This window comes from Mobula hypostoma, chromosome 6, assembly GCF_963921235.1.
Source record: "Mobula hypostoma chromosome 6, sMobHyp1.1, whole genome shotgun sequence".
Taxonomy (NCBI): Eukaryota; Metazoa; Chordata; class Chondrichthyes; order Myliobatiformes; family Myliobatidae; genus Mobula; species Mobula hypostoma.
In genome coordinates this window covers 105608541-105626798 of record NC_086102.1, presented here as the reverse complement: position 1 = coordinate 105626798, position 18258 = coordinate 105608541, and the positions used below count along the sequence as shown (strand labels likewise).

The following is an 18258-nucleotide window of genomic DNA, read 5'->3' as shown; positions in this document are numbered from 1 at the left end:
CAAGGATAACAGGTTTAGGGAACCTTGGTTTTTGAAGGAGATTGAGCTCCTGGTTCAGATAAAAAGGGAGGTGCAGAGCAGGTATAGGCAGGCAGAAACAAATGAGGTAATTGACTATAATAAATGCAAGAGAACACTTAAGAAGGAAATCAGGAGGGCTAAAAGAAGATGTGAGCTTGCTATAGCAGACAAGGTGAAGGAGAATCCTAAGGGCTTCTACAGATATATTAAGAGTGAAAGCATAGCAAAGGACAACCTTGGTTCTCTGGACGATCAGAGTGGTCATCTTTGTGGAGCTGGAAGAGAAGGGGGAGAACTTGTGAATTTTCTGCATCTATATTTACTCAGAAGATGGACACAGAGTCTATAGATGAGAGTCAATACAGATTTGAGGTCATGGACCCTATACAGGTTAAGGAGAAGGAGGTGTTTGCTGTCTTGAGACATGTTAGAGTGGACAAGTCCTTAGGGCCTGACAATGTTTTCCCTTGGACCCCGTGGGAGCTCAGTGCTGAAATTACAGGTGTCCTAGCAGAGACGTTTAGAACATCCTTAACCGTAAATGAGGTACCGAAGGACTGGGAGATAGCTAACATTGTTTTGTTGTTTAAGGAAGGCTCTAAAAATAAGTCAGGAAATCGTAGGCCGGAGTGCCTCATATTGCGGGGGGGGGGGGGCGGGGAGAAATGTCGACTCAGACCATGATAGGCCTGCGTCGGGCATTTTCATGCCTTACAAGGCACAGATTGGAAGTCTGTGTGGGGCGCCACTCCTCGCACAGACACTAGAGCAATGTGTGGTTAAGTGCCTTGCTCAAGGACACAAACACGCTGGCATAGCTGAGGCTCAAACTAGCGACCTTCAGATCACTAGACGAACGCCTTAACCACTTGGCCATGTAGTGGGAAACTTTTGGAAGGTATTTTAAAGGAATGGATGTAAATGTTTTTGGATAGACAGGAACTGATTAGAGATAGTCAACGTGGCTTTGTGCATGGTAAGTCGTGTCTAACCAGTCTTAGAGCTTTTTGAGGAAGTTATAGGAAAGTTGATAAAGGCAAGGCAGTGGATGTTGTCTGCATGGTCTTTCACAAGGCCTTTGACAAAGTACTGCATGAAAGGCTGGTTAAGACGGTTAAGTCCCTTGGCATTGAAGATGATTTAGTAAATTGGATTAGGTCAATGATCTGGATGATGTGGTAAATTAGATCAGCAAATTTACAGATGACACCAAGATTGGGGTTGTAGTGGACAGCGAGGAAGATTATCAAAACTTGCAGCAGTATCTGGGCCAGCTAGAAAAATTGCAGATGGAATATAATGCAGACAAGTGTGAGGTGTTGCACTTTCGGAGCACCAACCAGGGTAGGTCTTACACAGTGAATGGTAAGGTACTGAGGAGTGCGGTAGCACAGAAGAATCTGGGAATACAAGTCCATAATTCTTTGAAAGTGGTGTCAGAGGTAGATGGTGTAACAAGAACGTTTTTGACACACTGACCTGCATAAATCAATGTATTGAGTTGGGGTGTTATGTGGAAATTATTTAAGAGATAGGTGAGGCTTAATTTGGAGTCTTGTGTCCAGTTTTATTTACCTACTTACAGTAAACATGTAAATAATATTGAAAGAGTGCAGGGAAAATTTACAATGTTACTGAGACTTGAGGACATGAGTTGTCGGAAAGGTTGAATAGGTTAGGATTTTATTTCCTAGAACTTAGAAGATTGAGGGGAGGTATACAAAATTATGAGGGTTGTAGATAGGGTAAATACAAGCAGACTTTTGCCACTGAGGTTGGGTGAGACTACAACTAGAGGTAATGGGTTAAGGGTGAAAAGTGAAATGTTGAAGGGAAACATGAGAGGGAACTTCTTCACTCAGAGGGAGGTGAGAGTATGCAATGAGCTGCCAGCTCAAGTGGGGAAGGTGGGATTGATTTCTACATTTAAGCAAAATTTAGATTAGTAAATAAATGAGAGGCATATGGAGGGCTATGGTTTGGGTGCAAGTCGATGGGACTAAGCAGTTTACTGGTTTGTTGCAGACTAGATGGGCTGAAAGGCCTGTTTCTGTGTTTTAGTGTTATATGACTCTAAGACACTGAGTATGCTCCACCATTTGATCATGGCTGATCTATTATCCCTCTCAACCTCATTCTCCTTCCTTCTGCACGTATTCTTTGACGCCTTACTAATTAAGAATCTATCAATCCCTGCTTTAAATATACCAAATGACTTGGCCTCTACAGCTGTCTGTGGCAATGAGTTCCATAGATTCACAATCCTTTGTCTAAAGAAATTCCTCCTCATCTCTGTTCTAAAAAGAAGTCCTTCTATTTTGAGCCTGTGCCTCTGGTCCTAGACTCCCTTGCGATAGGAAATATCCTTTCCATGTCCACTCTATCTAGATATTTTATTATGTTTCAGTGGGATCATTCTTCCTCATAATTTTGCCATAAGAAGATTCAATTCCTGCTACTTGCTCTGGGTTACTATAGTTCAGAAACTGGGGAAGCCATATATACAATGTGCTCATCATCAACAAGGCTCATGGCTCAACTGCATTCTCCTGCCTATCCCCATAAACTTTGACACCCTGACTAATCAAGAACCTATCAACCTCTGCTTTAAATATACCCATGAGCACCTTTCACTGCTACAGTTGTAACGTGTTCATTTTCAGCAGCAGACAAGTCAGAACTTGGAACGTCCACTTTGACCCTCACCGATTTTCATGACGCACCATGGAAAGCATCCTATTCGGATGCATCGTTGCTTGGTATGACAACTGCTCTGTCCATGACCTTAAGAAAGTCCAGAAACATGAAAGGTTCCGCAGATGCTGGAAATCTTGAGTAACACACACAAAATGCTGAGTTCTTCCAGCATCTTGTGTGAAAAACTGCAGAGGATTGTGGACACAGCTCAGGATGTCACAGAAATCAGCCTCCTCTCCACTTATTCTGTCCACATTTCTTGGTTCCTCAGTAGAGCTGCCAACATAATCAAAGCTTCACACACTGTACACGTTCTCTCCTTTTCAGTGGTTGGGAAGTTGTTGGATTCCATTATTAAGGATGAGGTTGAAGGATACTTGGATGCAGATGATAAAGTAGACTGAAGTCAGCATGGTTTCCTTAAGGGGAAATATTGCCTGACAAATCTGTTGGAATTCTTTGAGGAAATAACAAGCAGGATAGACAAAGGAGAGTCAGTGGATATTGTTTACTTGGATTTTCAGAAGACATTCAACCGGGTGCCATACATGAGGATGCTTAACAAGATAAGAGCCCATGGTAGTACAGGAAAGAATCCAGAATGGATAGAAGTCTGGCTGACTGGCAGGAGGCAAAGAGTGGGAATAAAGAGGGCATATTCTGATTGGCTGCCGATGACTTGTGATGTTTCTCAGGGGTCAGCGGTTTAATGATATGGTCCATGGCATAAAAAAGGTTGGGATCACCTGGTTTGGAGAGATACAGTATGGGTCAAATAGGTCTGCCTTAGACAGCATATTGGTCAGCATGGATGAGATTTTCTGTCTGCCTATGAATCTGGTAAAAAGAAAAATGTCTTCACAAGCCTGTTTGGATAGGTAAAGGTGAAAAAATTAGACTTGATCGATGATGTCAAACCATTTCTGATTGATAAATATGTGATATCCCAGTCCCAAAGCCTTTTTCCAGCAACTCTCATCTTGTTGGAGTGACAAAAGTCTGGAATCTGGAGCAACAAATGATCTGCTAGAGGACTTCAGTGAGTTGAGCACTATCTGTGGGGGATAAGGGTTTGTGAGGTTTTGAGTTGAAACCCTGCCTCAGGACATCATTTGAAACATTGACAATTTCTTTCTCCCAACAATGCTTCTTGACCTGCTAAACAGATTGTCAGAATCAGAATCAGGTTTATTATCACTTACATGTTTCATGATACTTGTTGTTTTCTGGCATATATATCCCAGGGCTGAAATGGCTAACACGAGGGGGCACAGTTTTAAGGTGTTTGGAAGCGGGTGCAGAGGAGATGTCAGGGGTAAGTTCTTTACGCAGAGAGTGGTGAGGGCGTGGAATGGGCTGCCAGCGGCAGCGGTGGAGGCGGATACGATAGGGTCTTTTAAGAGACTGCTGGATAGGTACATGGAGCTTAAGAAATAGCGGGCTATGGGTAACCCTAGGTGATTTCTAAAGTAAGTCCATGTTTGGCACAGCGTTCTGGGCCAAAGGGCCTGTATTGTGCTGTAGGTTTTCTATGTTTCTATGTTTATTTTGTCACGTACCCTGTGATGGTTTAAAGAACCAGCAGAGATGGAAAGCACTTTGTAGTCCGGTATTGCTATTAACTAATAGTATTTATTAGTAACTACGCAATACAGTAATATAAATGCAGATATATCAAATAAGTTAGCAATGATTATATATATAAGTAAGTGTGGAAATATATGAAAACCAAGCTTCTTCAAGTCTAGGGGTAAATAGATAGTCTTACGATGATGAGTAAAGTTCAGTTCAGTTCGTGGTATTGAGTTGAGTAGTGATGGAGAGGAGGGGGGAGAGATTTGAGTCTTCAGGTGAGCTGACGCCGTCGATCTTCCCGTTGTCCTCTGAAATCCTTTAGAAGTCACCGACTGTGACCACAACAAAGGGGACCGTTCTTCTGTGGTGGAATTATCAACCCAGGCAAGGGTTGACCGCTCAAATAACTCCCCACGGGTCACACCCTTTTCACACTGCGAGAGCCTGATTGATCCTCCAAAACCCACCTTTTCTGTGGGCACAACAAAGCTCATTCAGTGTCCAAAACCATGTGTCTCTAGGTCTAACAGCTGACCTTCTATTTATCTCACCGTGCTGAATATTAGCTGTCCATCAAGCAGCCCCTCCCTTCTCTCTCTGTAAGAATTTGGAAGCTGCCTATATCCTTGTAGGAAGTATAAACTGTGAGCAGTCTTCGCCTCTCTCTCTTTTTAACAAGGTTGTCTGTGTTCCACAATGCTCTCGCTCTTTTTTTTAAAAGCACAGCTCATAGGGGTAACTCATCACGCCCCCTTCCTTTCAAAAAAAATTTTGACACAGGCAAAATTTTAGTTTAAATGTAAATTACAGAGTTTGAAACAATACATGTATAATCATCAGATAACAGAGCAAAAACGTGTACGATTTCTAACTTAACATCTGGATAAATAATCAGCTATAATATTGTCAGTACCTTTCACATGTTTGATTTTCAAGTCATATTCTTGCAATGTCAGACTCCAATTTAATAACCTTCTATTCTTAATCTTCATCTTAGTTAGGAACACCAACGGATTGTGATCCGTGTAAACCACAAGTGGTCTCTGGGCAGGAGAAACATAGACTTCAGAATGTTGTTAAGGTCAGAATAAGTGCTGGTTAATTCCTTTTCATCAGTGGAATAATTTTTCTGGTGCCCATTAAATTTCTTTGAGAAATAAGCTACTGGGTGTTCAATGTCATCCTCACCTTTCTGTAACAGTACTGCCCCAACAGCTTTGTCACTAGCGTCTGTTGCTATAGAGAATGGTTTTGAAAAATCAGGTGCTTTGAGCACAGGATGATAACACAGGATAGTTTTCAGACGTTCAAATGCCTCCTGGCAAAGATCACTCCATACAAATCTTTCACTCTTCCCTAGTAATTTTGTTAGGGGGAGAGCGATGTCAGCAAAGTTCTTACAAAACTTACAATAATACCCAACCATTCCTAAAAACCTTCTTAACGCTTTCTTGCCGGTTGGAACAGGAACCTCAGCAATAGCTTGAACCTTGGCCCGTACAGGAGCCAGTTGGCCCTAGCCTACTACATAGCCCAGATATGTAACTGTGGCATTGCTAAACTCACTTTTAGCGATGTTTTCAGTAATATTGACCTTGGACAGCCCTTCCAACAGTTTTTGTACAGCTGAAATATGCTCTTCCCTTGTGTCATTCCAGACCACTAAATCATCAATGTAAGCCCCTGTGTTTTCTAACCCTCTAGTCACAGAATTGATCATTCTTTGAAATGTCCCTGGAGCATTTTTCATCCAGAAGGGTAAAACATTATATTCATACAGTCCATATGGTCTCACAAATGTTGATATCCCTTTAGCCCTCTCTGTCAAAGGAACACCCCAATATCCTTTTAACAAGTCAATCCTTGTAAGGTATTTAGCTTTCCCCACTTTGTCAATACAGTCATCCACTCTCTTTCCTTGTTCCTTCTTATTTCCAATTTCTTGTTCAACCATTTTACTTTCCTCTAAATTCATTCTGTAAGGATGCTCTTTGATGGGCTGGGCTGAATTTACGATGATGTCATGCACTTCAGCTGTACACCGTCTTGGAATGTCAGAAAATAAATCTTTATGCTTGCTAATTAATTCCTTCGATTGTTTTTGTGGTGTAGGCTCCAACTGATGGACCTTATCAATACTATTTTTCAAAACAATGGAGTTCTTAACTCTTGTTGATACTAGATTCAGCGGGTTAAAATGATCTTGCACCTCATTCTCAGCCTTCACGACTCAGTTTGTTTTCCTGACAGTACCCACAGGTGCTATCCTATCAAACAAATGTTTTATTTTAATTTGAACATTATGCAAACTTTCCTTTGCAAGGTCATAAACCTTATTAAATCTTTTCCTTAATTTTAAAACATAATCTAACACGTTGACACACACTTTTGGGTTAGACCATTGCTCCCTGAGCAAGGTCAAAGGTCCTTTTGGCCTGTGACCGAACACGGGTTTAAATAGACTACCCTTCAATGATTTTTGAATCATATCTCCAGCAGCAAATAAGAGTAGGGGAACCCCCTCATCCCAGTTTTTCCCATTTTTCACACAATATGTTTTAATCTTGGTCTTAAGAGTGGAGTTGAACCATTCCAAGGACTCTGTGTGATATGCAGATGACACAATGTGCTCAGCTCCCAGTTCGAGAACATTCCAGGGGATAGTTGGAGAAGTAAAGTTACTACCCTGGTTGAATTGAATTTCTTTGGCAGACCCATCAGTGTCAAAAACTTACTGAATGCTTTTACCACAGTCTTGGCTCAGATGTTTCCAAGAGGCACAGCTTCAGGGAACCTAGATGCAGCACACATAACAGTTAGCACATACTGATGACCAGCTGCAGTCTTTGGCAATGGGCCTACATAATCCACTATGACCTTAGAAAAAGGTTAATCAAAAGCAGTTATCAGTTTAAGTGGTGTTACTTGACTAACCTGATTAAGTTTCCCCTCAACCTGGCAGGTATGGCAAGTCCTGCAAACATTCACAACATCCTTTCTTAAATTAGGCTAGTAGAATTCCTTCATAATTCTGTTCACTGTCTTTCTCACTCCAAAATGTCCACCTAAAGGCATACTGTAAGCCATGTTTAAAATTTCAGCCCTGTAAACTTTCGGAACCACTACCTGATGTTCAATGGCCCAATCCTCACTTGCAGGCACAGTGGCTGGACTCCACTTCCTAATTATCACCCCATCTTTAAGGTAATGTCCTACTGAATCGTTCTGAACCTCCTCTTCTGTGAGAGCTGTCTCCTTTAAAGCCACCATTTCAGAATCTCTATTCTGTTTCTCTATAAGTTCCTTCTTCGATAAGGTTGTCCTTATCTTTCTCATACATCTTACTCTCATCAGCTTTACTACCCTCTAAGTCCTGCTGGAATATGGAAGGTAGAGGAGCCTGTGACACATCATCATACTTTAAACCCCTGGGTTTGCTATCATGGACCTCAGCAGACCTTCTAAACATGCTTCGAGTAACTGTGCATGTGGGATAAATATCAGTCTTTCTGTGTGAATTCTTAGCAGCAGCTTTGCTCATTAGTTGAATTCCTAAATCAACCTCACCTTGGAGAGGTGTCAACCTCCCCCCATTGTTTACTAAACTTAGCACGATCACCAGACTTATAACTACCATGTGTATATTATGGAAGAGGCCAAACAATCCACTTATCTCATTCCTACGACCTTTATTCCAACCTGTCTCCATTGCAACTTCCACCAATGGTGTCTCCTCCCGGTCACAACAACGCTTCAAGTTTTGTCTCTGCACACCCCAAACTTGAACAACCTCATCGTGAATAACATCATAACCTTGAAGGTGTTTACCTCTAAATGTCAAAACAAAATTCAACAGAGTGGCACATACTTCCTCAGCAGGTCTTTGTCCTGCAAGCAGGGTCAAAGGTCGCAAAACCAATCCACCTTCACAAGTACTTTATTCAAAAGTCCAGAGAAATTCAAAAGTCCAGAGACAACCCTTTTCTCAATATTTTCAGTAACACTTACCTCATCGATTTTTATCTCATTACTAACTTTAGAACACTGTCTAATACAAGTGACTGAGAATTCTCAATTTCCACTGGTACCGAGGTTAACCCCTTATTCACTGAACCAAGACCATCTGACACAGAAGAACTGTATTCCTTTCCAACCAAGTCAGATATCTCAGACTTTAACTGAGCTTTAACACAAGGTTCAGTACCCTGTGAATCCACAGGTACTTCAACAAGCTGAACACAGGCAATCAGGACAGCTGCCTCTTCTGGGCTTTCATCACTTGCCCCAGTTTCAAATTCAAGGTCACCCAGAACCTCCCAGCTACTCTCTGGGTAACTCTCATCTGGAGTAAACTCAACCTTGTGGGTTAAAACTTCGTCTGCTGTCTTAGCAGACCCCCGCAGGGTGGTGGCATCCTCTTCATCCAGGGATGCCCTTACATCATAGGGTACACAACTTCTAAATTCATCAAACAACACAAGCCCTTCCAAGCTGTAAAAATCAGCAGGGTCTAACACTAAACCTCTCAGCTGCCACGTCTACCTCTGGAACTGTCTCTGTTTTTCTGCCTTTCCTCTCTCGAGCTGTTTCAGTTGCAACTCATGCTCCATTTTAGATTTTTCCAACTGAAGCTGAAGCTCAGCCTCAGTAAGTACTTTACCTTCAGCAAACATTTTCAACACATCCTCCGTAAATTGCTTTGTCGAAATATAATATTCAACTATTTTTCTTTGAATTTCTACCTTAGTCATACCCTTCTTTACCGTCTTAAGTTCCAGTTCCTCAACAATTGTTCGCAACTCATCGTTTTTAGCTCTCTCCAAGGCCACAGGGTTTGGCAATGCCAGAAATTTCCTAACATCCATTTCTGCTGTTTTTCCACACGATCAAATCAAAAGGGATTTTCCCCGAATCAATTCAAACAAGCCCCCCAACCAATTTGTTCATATCTTGGACGCAGGCCCCAATTTTGATAGGGACCTGTGACAGGTTAAAGAACCAGCAGAGATGGAAAACACTTTGGAGTCCAGTATTGCTATTAACTAATGGTATTTATTAGTAACTACGCAATACAGTAATATAAATGTAGATATATTCAACAGGTTAGCAATGATTATATATACAAATAAATGTGGAAATATATGAAAACCAAGCTTCTTCAAGTCTAGGGGTAAATAGATAGACTAACTATGATGAGTAAAGTTCAGTTCAGTTCGTGGTATTGAGTTGAGTAGTGATGGAGAGGGTGAGGGAGAGATTTGAGTCTTCAGGTGAGCTGATGCCGTCGATCTTCCCATAGTCCTCCAAAATCCTTTAGAAGTCACCGACTGTGACCACAACAAAGGGGGCCATTCTTCTGTGGTGGAATTATAAACCCAGGCGAGGGTTGTACACACAAATAACTCCCCACTGGTCACACCCTTTTCACACTGCGAGAGCCTGATTGATCCTCCAAAACCCACCTTTTCTGTGGGCACAACAAAGCTCATTCAGTGTCCAAAACCATGTGTCTCTAGGTCTAACAGCTGACCTTCTGTTTATCTCACCGTGCTGCATACTAGCTGTCCATCAAGCAGCCCCTCCCTTCTCTCTCTATAAGAACTTGGAAGCTGCCTGTGTCCTTGTAGAAAGTATAAACAAACTGTGAGCACTCTTCACCTCTCTCTCTTTTTAACAAGGTGTCTGTGTTCCACAATGCTCTCTCTCTTTTTTTTTGAAAGCACAGTTCATAGGGGTAATTCAGGACCCTGTCACACTATATATATGCACACACAGTGGATTCCTGTTAATTGGGCCATTGGATGATTGGGGCAGGTGCTTATTTAGGCCAACCTTTAAAGAACAGCAACTAATCAAGAAAATAGCCAGGATTCCACTCATTTATTTGGGACACCATGCTGCTTAATTGAGGCTGGAGACTGTTGCTGAACAGTTTCTAATTAGTGTTAGTTATGTACACTTGTGTGGCCATTAGACACTACACCATATTTAGATCAAACAGTTTTTAAATAGTGCCAGTTGTGTGTGCCTGCGTTCAAAAAGCAGTTACTTTTGTCACTGAACGATGGCGAGAAATAAGCAGTAAGAAGACAATACAGAACCGTTTTGCTCACTGCAGTTTCAAACATTCAGGCATGGAGATGCCAGAAACAACCAGGAATGAAAATGAAATGACTTCACCACTTCAGCAAGTTAGGGAACACAAAGAATTTGAAAGTATCGGCAATTATCTTGAATATTACAATGAAAATGGAGGTATGGGGGACATTCCATCCCCCATCAGGAAGGTCTCAAAGCTCTCCGCTTCTTTTTGGATTCCAGACCTAATCAGTTCCCCTCTACCACCACTCTGCTCCATCTAGCAGAATTAGTCCTTACTCTTAATAATTTCTCCTTTGGCTCCTCCCACTTCCTCCAAACTAAAGGTGTAGCTATGGGCATCCGTATGGGTCCTAGCTATGCCTGCCTTTTTGTTGGCTTTGTGGAACAATCTATGTTCCGTACCTATTCTGGTATCTGTCCCCCACTTTTCCTTCGCTACATCAACGACTGCATTGGTGCTGCTTCCTGCACGCATGCTGAGCTCGTTGACTTTATTAACTTTGCCTCCAACTTTCACCCTGCCCTCAAGTTCACCTGGTCCATTTCCGACACCTCCCTCCCCTTTCTAGATCTTTCTGTCTCTACCTCTGGAGACAGCTTATCCACTGATGTCTACTATAAGCCTACTGACTCTCACAGCTATCTGGACTATTCCTCTTCTCACCCTGTCTCTTGCAAAAGTGCCATCCCCTTCTCGCAATTCCTCCGTCTCCGCCGCATCTGCTCTCAGGATGAGGCTTTTCATTCCAGGATGAGGGAGATGTCCTCCTTTTTCAAAGAAAGGGGCTTCCCTTCCTCCACCATCAACTCTGCTCTCAAACGCATCTCCCCCATTTCACGCACATCTGTTCTCACTCCATCCTCCTGCCACCCCACTAGGAATAGGGTTCCCCTTGTCCTCACCTACCACCCCACCAGCCTCCGGATCCAAAATATTATTCTCCGTAACTTCCGTCACCTCCAACGGGATCCCACCACTAAGCACATCTTTCCCCCTCCCCCCCCCCGCTTTCCGCAGGGATCGCTCCCTACACGACTCCCTTGTCCATTCGTCCCCCCCATCCCTCCCCACTGATCTCCCTCCTGGCACTTATCCTTGTAAGCGGAACAAGTGCTACACGTGCCCTTACACTTCCTCCCTTACCCCCATTCAGGGCCCCAGACAGTCCTTCCAGGTGAAGCAACACTTCACCTGTGAGTCGGCTAGGGTGATATACTGCGTCCGGTGCTCCCGATGTGGCCTTCTATATATTGGCGAGACACGACGCAGACTGGGAGACCGCTTTGCTGAACACCTACGCTCTGTCCGCCAGAGAAAGCAGGATCTCCCAGTGGCCACGTCCCATTCCCATTCTGACATGTCTATCCACGGCCTCCTCTACTGTAAAGATGAAGTGACACTCACGTTGGAGGAACAACACCCTATATTCCGTCTGGGTAGCCTCCAACCTGATGGCATGAACATTGACTTCTCTAACTTCAGCTAGTGCCCCACCTCCCCCTCGTACCCCATCCGTTATTTATTTTTATACACACATTCTTTCTCTCACTCTCCTTTTTCTCCCTCTGTCCCTCTGACTATACCCCTTCCCATCCTCTGGGATTCCCCCCCCCCATCTTTCTCCCTGGGCCTCCTGTCCCATGATCCTCTCACATCCCCTTTGCTAATCACCTGTCCAGCTCTTGGCTCCATCCCTCCCCCTCCTGTCTTCTCCTATCATTTTGGATCTCTCCCTGCCCCTCCCACTTTCAAATCTCTTACTAACCCTTCCTTCAGTTAGTCCTGACGAAGGGTCTCGGCCTAAAACGTCGACTGTATCTCTTCCTTGAGATGCTGCCTGACTTGCTGCGTTCACCAGCAACTTTGATGTGTGTTGCTTGAATTTCCAGCATCTGCAGAATTCCTGTTGTCCTCATTGTATCTAGTTCCTTTACAATTCAAGTCACTCCGTTGAAGCGATAACTATAATGAAATGCTCAGTGGAACTGGTGCCTGAACAGTGGGGTCTCTACAATGAAATACTGCCATCAAGTGACATCTTGTAACTATTGCAACTTTTTGTAAAGCCACTTGTCAGAATTTGTTTTTGAAATGTGATGATACTCTATGAATGTTTCATGCTAAAGTAGCCTTCAGTGTTACTAGAATGCTCCTTATTCTATTAATTGTAAATCGGGTGAAAATCCAAAGCTAGTTGCAACAGTATTTTGTGAAAAGATCCAGAAAGTTTGCATGCATTTAAACAAAGATGACGGAAGGTGGAAATGGGAAAATATGACATTATTTTGTAAAGAAAATGCAAACACAGTTTTTATATATGGTGCTAAGCTTATTACAGTGGTTAGTAGACAAGGGTGTCTTTGAATATAAAACAAAGAAGTGAACTATGCAAGTAGGTAAGCAAATAATATGCTGGCTTTCATTGTAATATGGAGTCATTGAATAATATGATGCAGGCCCTTTTGCCCAACTAGTACATGCTGATCATATTGCCCACCTGGTTAATTCCAACTTCCTGTGTTTGGCCCATATCCTTTTAAGCTCTGCCTCTCCTCTGAACCCATTCAAGTGCTTCTGGCTGCTTATTCCATATAATCACCACCTTCTGTGTGGAAAAAGTTGCCCCCCAGGCCCCTTTTAAATCTTTCTCCTCTCACCCTAAACCACTGCGCCTTAATTTTGGACTCCTTATCATGTGGGAAAAGGCTGATGCCATCCATCTTATCTGTCCATCTCAGAATTTTAAACATCTCTATGAGGTCGCCCCTCATTCTCCTACATTCCAAGCATTAAAGACTTAGCTTGGACCAACCTCACCCTATAATGTAGACCCTCTAGTCCTGGCTACAGCCTTGTAAATCTTTTGTACACTCTTTTTAGTTTAACCACATCTTTCCTACAACAGGAAGACCAAAACTCTACACAGAATTACAAGTGTGGCTTCACCAGCAAATTGTACAACTGCAACATAATGTTCCAATTCCTATATTCAATGTCTTGAGTGAAGAAGGCTAGCATGCTAAATGTCTTTTTCACACTCTTTCTACCTAGGATGCTACTTTCAATGAACTATGCACTTGTATTATTAGGTCCATCTGCTCCATTAACCACCCTTGTTCATGGTGTAAGTTCTGTGCTTCCAGTATGGTTGGAGTGCAAACAAGACTTAGTGGAATTATGCTGAGTATTAATAAGATCACACTTGGTGGGCTGGCAGCCTAAGGAAGGGTATATTTCATTTGCAACACACACAAAATGCTGAGGAACTCAACGGGTCAGGCATGGAGCGAAATAAACAGTTGACATTTTGTACTGAGGCCCATCATCAAGTCTCCTGATGAAGATTCTCATCCCAAAGCATCGACTGTCCATTCCCTCTATAATCTGCTCAGTTCCTCCAGCTCTTGTGCATGTTGCTCAAGATTTCCTGTATCTGCAGAATCTCTTGTGTTTCTAATATATTTCATTTGACACAAAGGTTATGTGGACAAGGATGCAGAATTGGTCTTGTGAGAGATTGTTCTGGCGAGTTAGTCTGGATGTTACAGCCACAGGATAAGGATTTTTTTTAAGGTTGGGGAGCATTTTTTTCCAGTTGCCAAAAACACAATAGGTTAGGTGGTCTTCCAGGTAATAAATTCTTTAAGCATTCAGTACTGTTCTCTGGCTTATGAGGACTTTAACGTCATTTTTGCGAACCAGGTGAAATAGTGCAAAGTGTTTGCTACAACCAGCCATGAGATGTCCATCTCAGATACTCCAGGAAAAAGCAGAGAAACCAATAAGCATTCAAAACAAATTTGCTTTGATCCCTGACTTTGTTAGACTTTTTCATTGCTCTACTTTATGACATTCAACAAACAAAAGTATTAAGCCTTTGAATTTTCTGCTTGGTCAATGTGAATGTTCACAGAACGTAGGACACAGCACAGTACAGCCCTTTAGTCCATGATGTTGTGCTGAATAGTCCATGATCAATCTAACTTCCCTCCTATGCAACCTGTAACCCTCCACTTTTCTTACATCCATGTAGCTGTGTAAGAGTACCTTAAATGACCCTATTGTATCAGCCTCTACCACCACTTCTAGTTCTCCTAAGTCCTTTTTAAGCTCCTTCCTGGCCCTCTTATAACTCTCAAGATCATCATCTGAGTTTTGCAGCTTAAACTTTAAGTATGCCTCCTTCTTCGTCTTGACTAAATGTTCCACCTCTCTCCTGTCAATCATGGTTCCTTCACCCTACCATCCTCACCCTGTCTCAGTGGGACAACTTATCTTGAACCCCCATGCAAGTACTCCCTAAACAACCACTACTCTTCTGCTGTGAATTTCCCTGAGAACATATGTTCCAGTTTATATTTCCAAATTCCTGGCCAATGCCATCATAATTAGCCCACTCCCAATTAAATACTAACCTAATTCATTTGTTCCTATCCTGGCCCATGGTTTTGCTGAAGATCAGGGAGTTGTGTTCACAATTTCCAAAATGCTCTCCCACTGAGAGATTTGTCACCTGACCAGGCTCATTCCCTAGTTCCAGATCCAGTATGGCCTCATTCATTCATTCAGTCATTTGTTTCACTCAAGGCTAAGGTTGATATCTTTTTTGGATAGTAAATAGTCAAGAAATGCAAAACTTAAAAAAAAATGTGTAATGGAGATAAATAAGACTAGTAAAGATAAATATGTGATGGTGAACATGGAAGTGATAGGCCAAAGGGCCTGTTTCTTTACCTCATGACTTCAGCCATGATGTTTAGGAATGGTGGAGCAAGTTTAAGTGGGTCACATGGCCTACTCCTGTTAAATTTCTCACAACCCGGTTGGAGCCATTCAGCCCACCAGATGTTTGCTGGCACATTTCAAGATTCAAGATTTAACTGTGCATTGAGATTTCAAAACCAAATAAATCTGGATGTAAAACCAATCTAACTTTATTTCTTGTCTTGCACCTGACAGGTAAACACATTGTTCAGAGTCATGTATCTCCAGCAAGTGACTCCATTTCAATCCGAATTCACGTGTGAGGTTACGGAGGGTACAGTACCAGCCTGCAGCAGAGTCCAGATCCCTTTCAAGTTCAGGCCACGGACTGCCGGTTCTCTGAGTGTCGATTACTTCGGTATTACACGGCCAGGCAACAGCTCCAAGTCTCTGCTGAAGGTGACCGGGTCATGCAAAGGTACAAATATAGCTTACCTCAAAGACTAGATTAGATTAGATTTATTAGTTTTATGTATATCGAAACATATAGTTAAATGTGTTGCTAGCATTAACAACCAACAGTTTCAAATGTGGTGGGGACACCTGCAAGTGCCGCCATGCTTCCAGTGCTAACATAGAATACCCATAATGTTCAGCTGAACAAAACACAGCCAAAGTACAACAAGACAGACACAGCAACAGCAAAACAAACTAATTCCTATCTAATCCTCATCAGAGATCACTAGCCCTTGTCCTTATGACCTCTTGACTGCGGGATCACTGGTCTTCGTCCACAAAACCTGCTGACCCAACCTCCGTCCTTGGGAATTCCAAAAAGCAGATACCGAAAGCTTCTTCAGTATATAAAGAGTAAAAGAGAAGTGAGAATAGATATTGGACCACTGGAAAATTATACTGGAGAGGTAGTAATGGGGGACAAGGAAATGGCTGATGAACTGAATAAGTATTTTGCAGCATTCATCACTGTGGAAGACACTAGCAGTATGCTGGATGGTCGAGAGTGTCGAGGACAGAAATGTTCCTGAGTGTGTTATCTCTTTAGATGCCGAGAAAGCTTTTGATAGAGTAGAATGGCCTTATTTATTTAAGGTGCTTGAAATGTTTAATTTTAGCTCGAAACTTATATCCTGGATTAAACTCTTATATTATTCTCCTGTGGCCTCGGTCCGTACTAACTCTTTAAGTTCACCTTTTTTCCCTCTTTTTCGAGGTACTCGACAAGGTTGTCCTCTTAGTCCCTTATTATTTGATATTGCATTAGAACCTCTTGCAATTGCCATTCAAGAATCTCCAAATATTACTGGGATAACTCGGGGCTTAAAGTCCCATAAATTATCACTCTATGCTGATGATTTACTTTTATATATTTCTAATCCTCAAAAATCCATCCCGGCTGTTTTAGAGTTATTAGCACAATTTGGTCTTTTTTCAGGTTATAAATTAAATCTTAGTAAGAGTGAACTCTTTCCGATTAATAAACAATTTCCCTTATATTATAAATTTCCATTTAAATTGATTAATAATTATTTTTCATATCTTGGGATTAAAATTACTTGTAAATACAAAGATTTATTTAAGACTAACTTTCTACCATTAATAGACCATATTACTCAACTTTCATCTAAATGGTTTCCTTTATATTTAACTTTGATTGGTCGTATTAATGCAGTTAAGATGTTTTTTTTGCCAAAATTTTTATATATATTTCAGGCATTACCAATCTTTATTCCAAAATCTTTTTTTGACAAAGTTGACTCTAAAATTTCTTCATTTATTTGGCAGAATAAAAACCCGAAACTGGGTAAAATACATTTACAGAAAGCTAAGAGAGATGGAGGCTTAGCATTACCTAACTTTAGATTTTATTATTGGGCAATTAATATTCGACATATGAAATTCTGGTTACTGGACCAGGATATACTATCCATTCCTAAATGGATAGTATTGGAATTACAATCTGTTCAGGGTTTTACACTTGGCTCTATTTTAGGTTCCTCTCTTCCTTTTGATTGGAAATGCCTTAAACAGGTGTCTAACCCGATAGTTAAATATACCTTGCATATTTGGTTTCAATTCAGAAAATTTTTTGATCTTAATCAATTTGGGTTAGCGATTCCTATTTTAGGTGACATATTTTTTCCTCCCTCTTTTACGGATCGTGCTTTTCAAACTTGGAAGACTAAGGGTATTTCACGGTTTTTGGATTTATTTTTAGATGGTTCCCTTATGTCTTTTGAACAATTATCTAATAAATATAACTTATCAAAAATACATTTTTTTAGATATCTACAAGTTAGAAATTTCCTAAGTACTATACTTTCTTCCTTTCCAATGCTTCCTCCTACGTACATTTTAGATACTATAATCAACCTTAATCCATGTCAGAAAGGTGCATCGGCTATGATTTATAATATTATTATGAAACTTAGGAAAGCTCCATTTGATAAGATTAGGGTAGATTGGGAACAGGAATTGGGGTTTACCATTTCCGTGGATGACTGGGGGTAGATTTTACAATTAGTCAATACTTCCTCTATCTGTGCTAAACATTCCCTAATTCAATTTAAAGTTGTTCATAGAGCACATATGTCCAAAGATAAGTTAGCACGCTTTTATTCTCATATTAATCCTTTTTATGATAGATGTCCGGGGCAGATAGCCTCTTTAACTCATATGTTTTGGTCTTGCCGTACTTTGGAAACTTTTTGGAGAGACATTTTTAATATTATCTCCAAGGTATTGAATATAGATATCTCTCCTCACCCTATTACTGCTATCTTTGGACTACCTAAAATTTCCAGTGATCTCTCCCCTTCAGCCTGTAGAATGATTGCATTTCTTACTTTAATGGCGAAAAGATGTATCTTACAACATTGGAAAGAGCTTAATGCTCCAACTACCTTTTTTTGGTTTTCTCAGACGATATTATGCTTGAATCTGGAGAAAATTAGAAGCAATCTTTATGACTCCTCATTTAAATTTGAACAGACTTGGAGATCTTTTATTCAATATTTTCATTTAATGTAATATATACCCTTCTTGTTTTTTTTTACTGTTTCTAATGGAGGTCGGGATTGAGGACGTGATTTTAAGTTTAACTCTGTTTGGTTTCAAGTTAGCCCATTGCTTTGCTTTGC

General features: G+C 41.3%; 1 protein-coding gene across 1 annotated transcript in view; it reads left to right on the top strand.

The window, feature by feature from the left end:
• Nucleotides 1–18258, top strand: part of cfap65 (cilia and flagella associated protein 65) — a 222722-nt gene that overhangs the window by 48127 nt on the left and 156337 nt on the right. The window contains exon 9 of the mRNA XM_063049965.1: nt 15356–15578. Coding sequence (XP_062906035.1) covers nt 15356–15578 — 223 coding nt within the window. The remainder of the gene's footprint in view (nt 1–15355; nt 15579–18258) is intronic.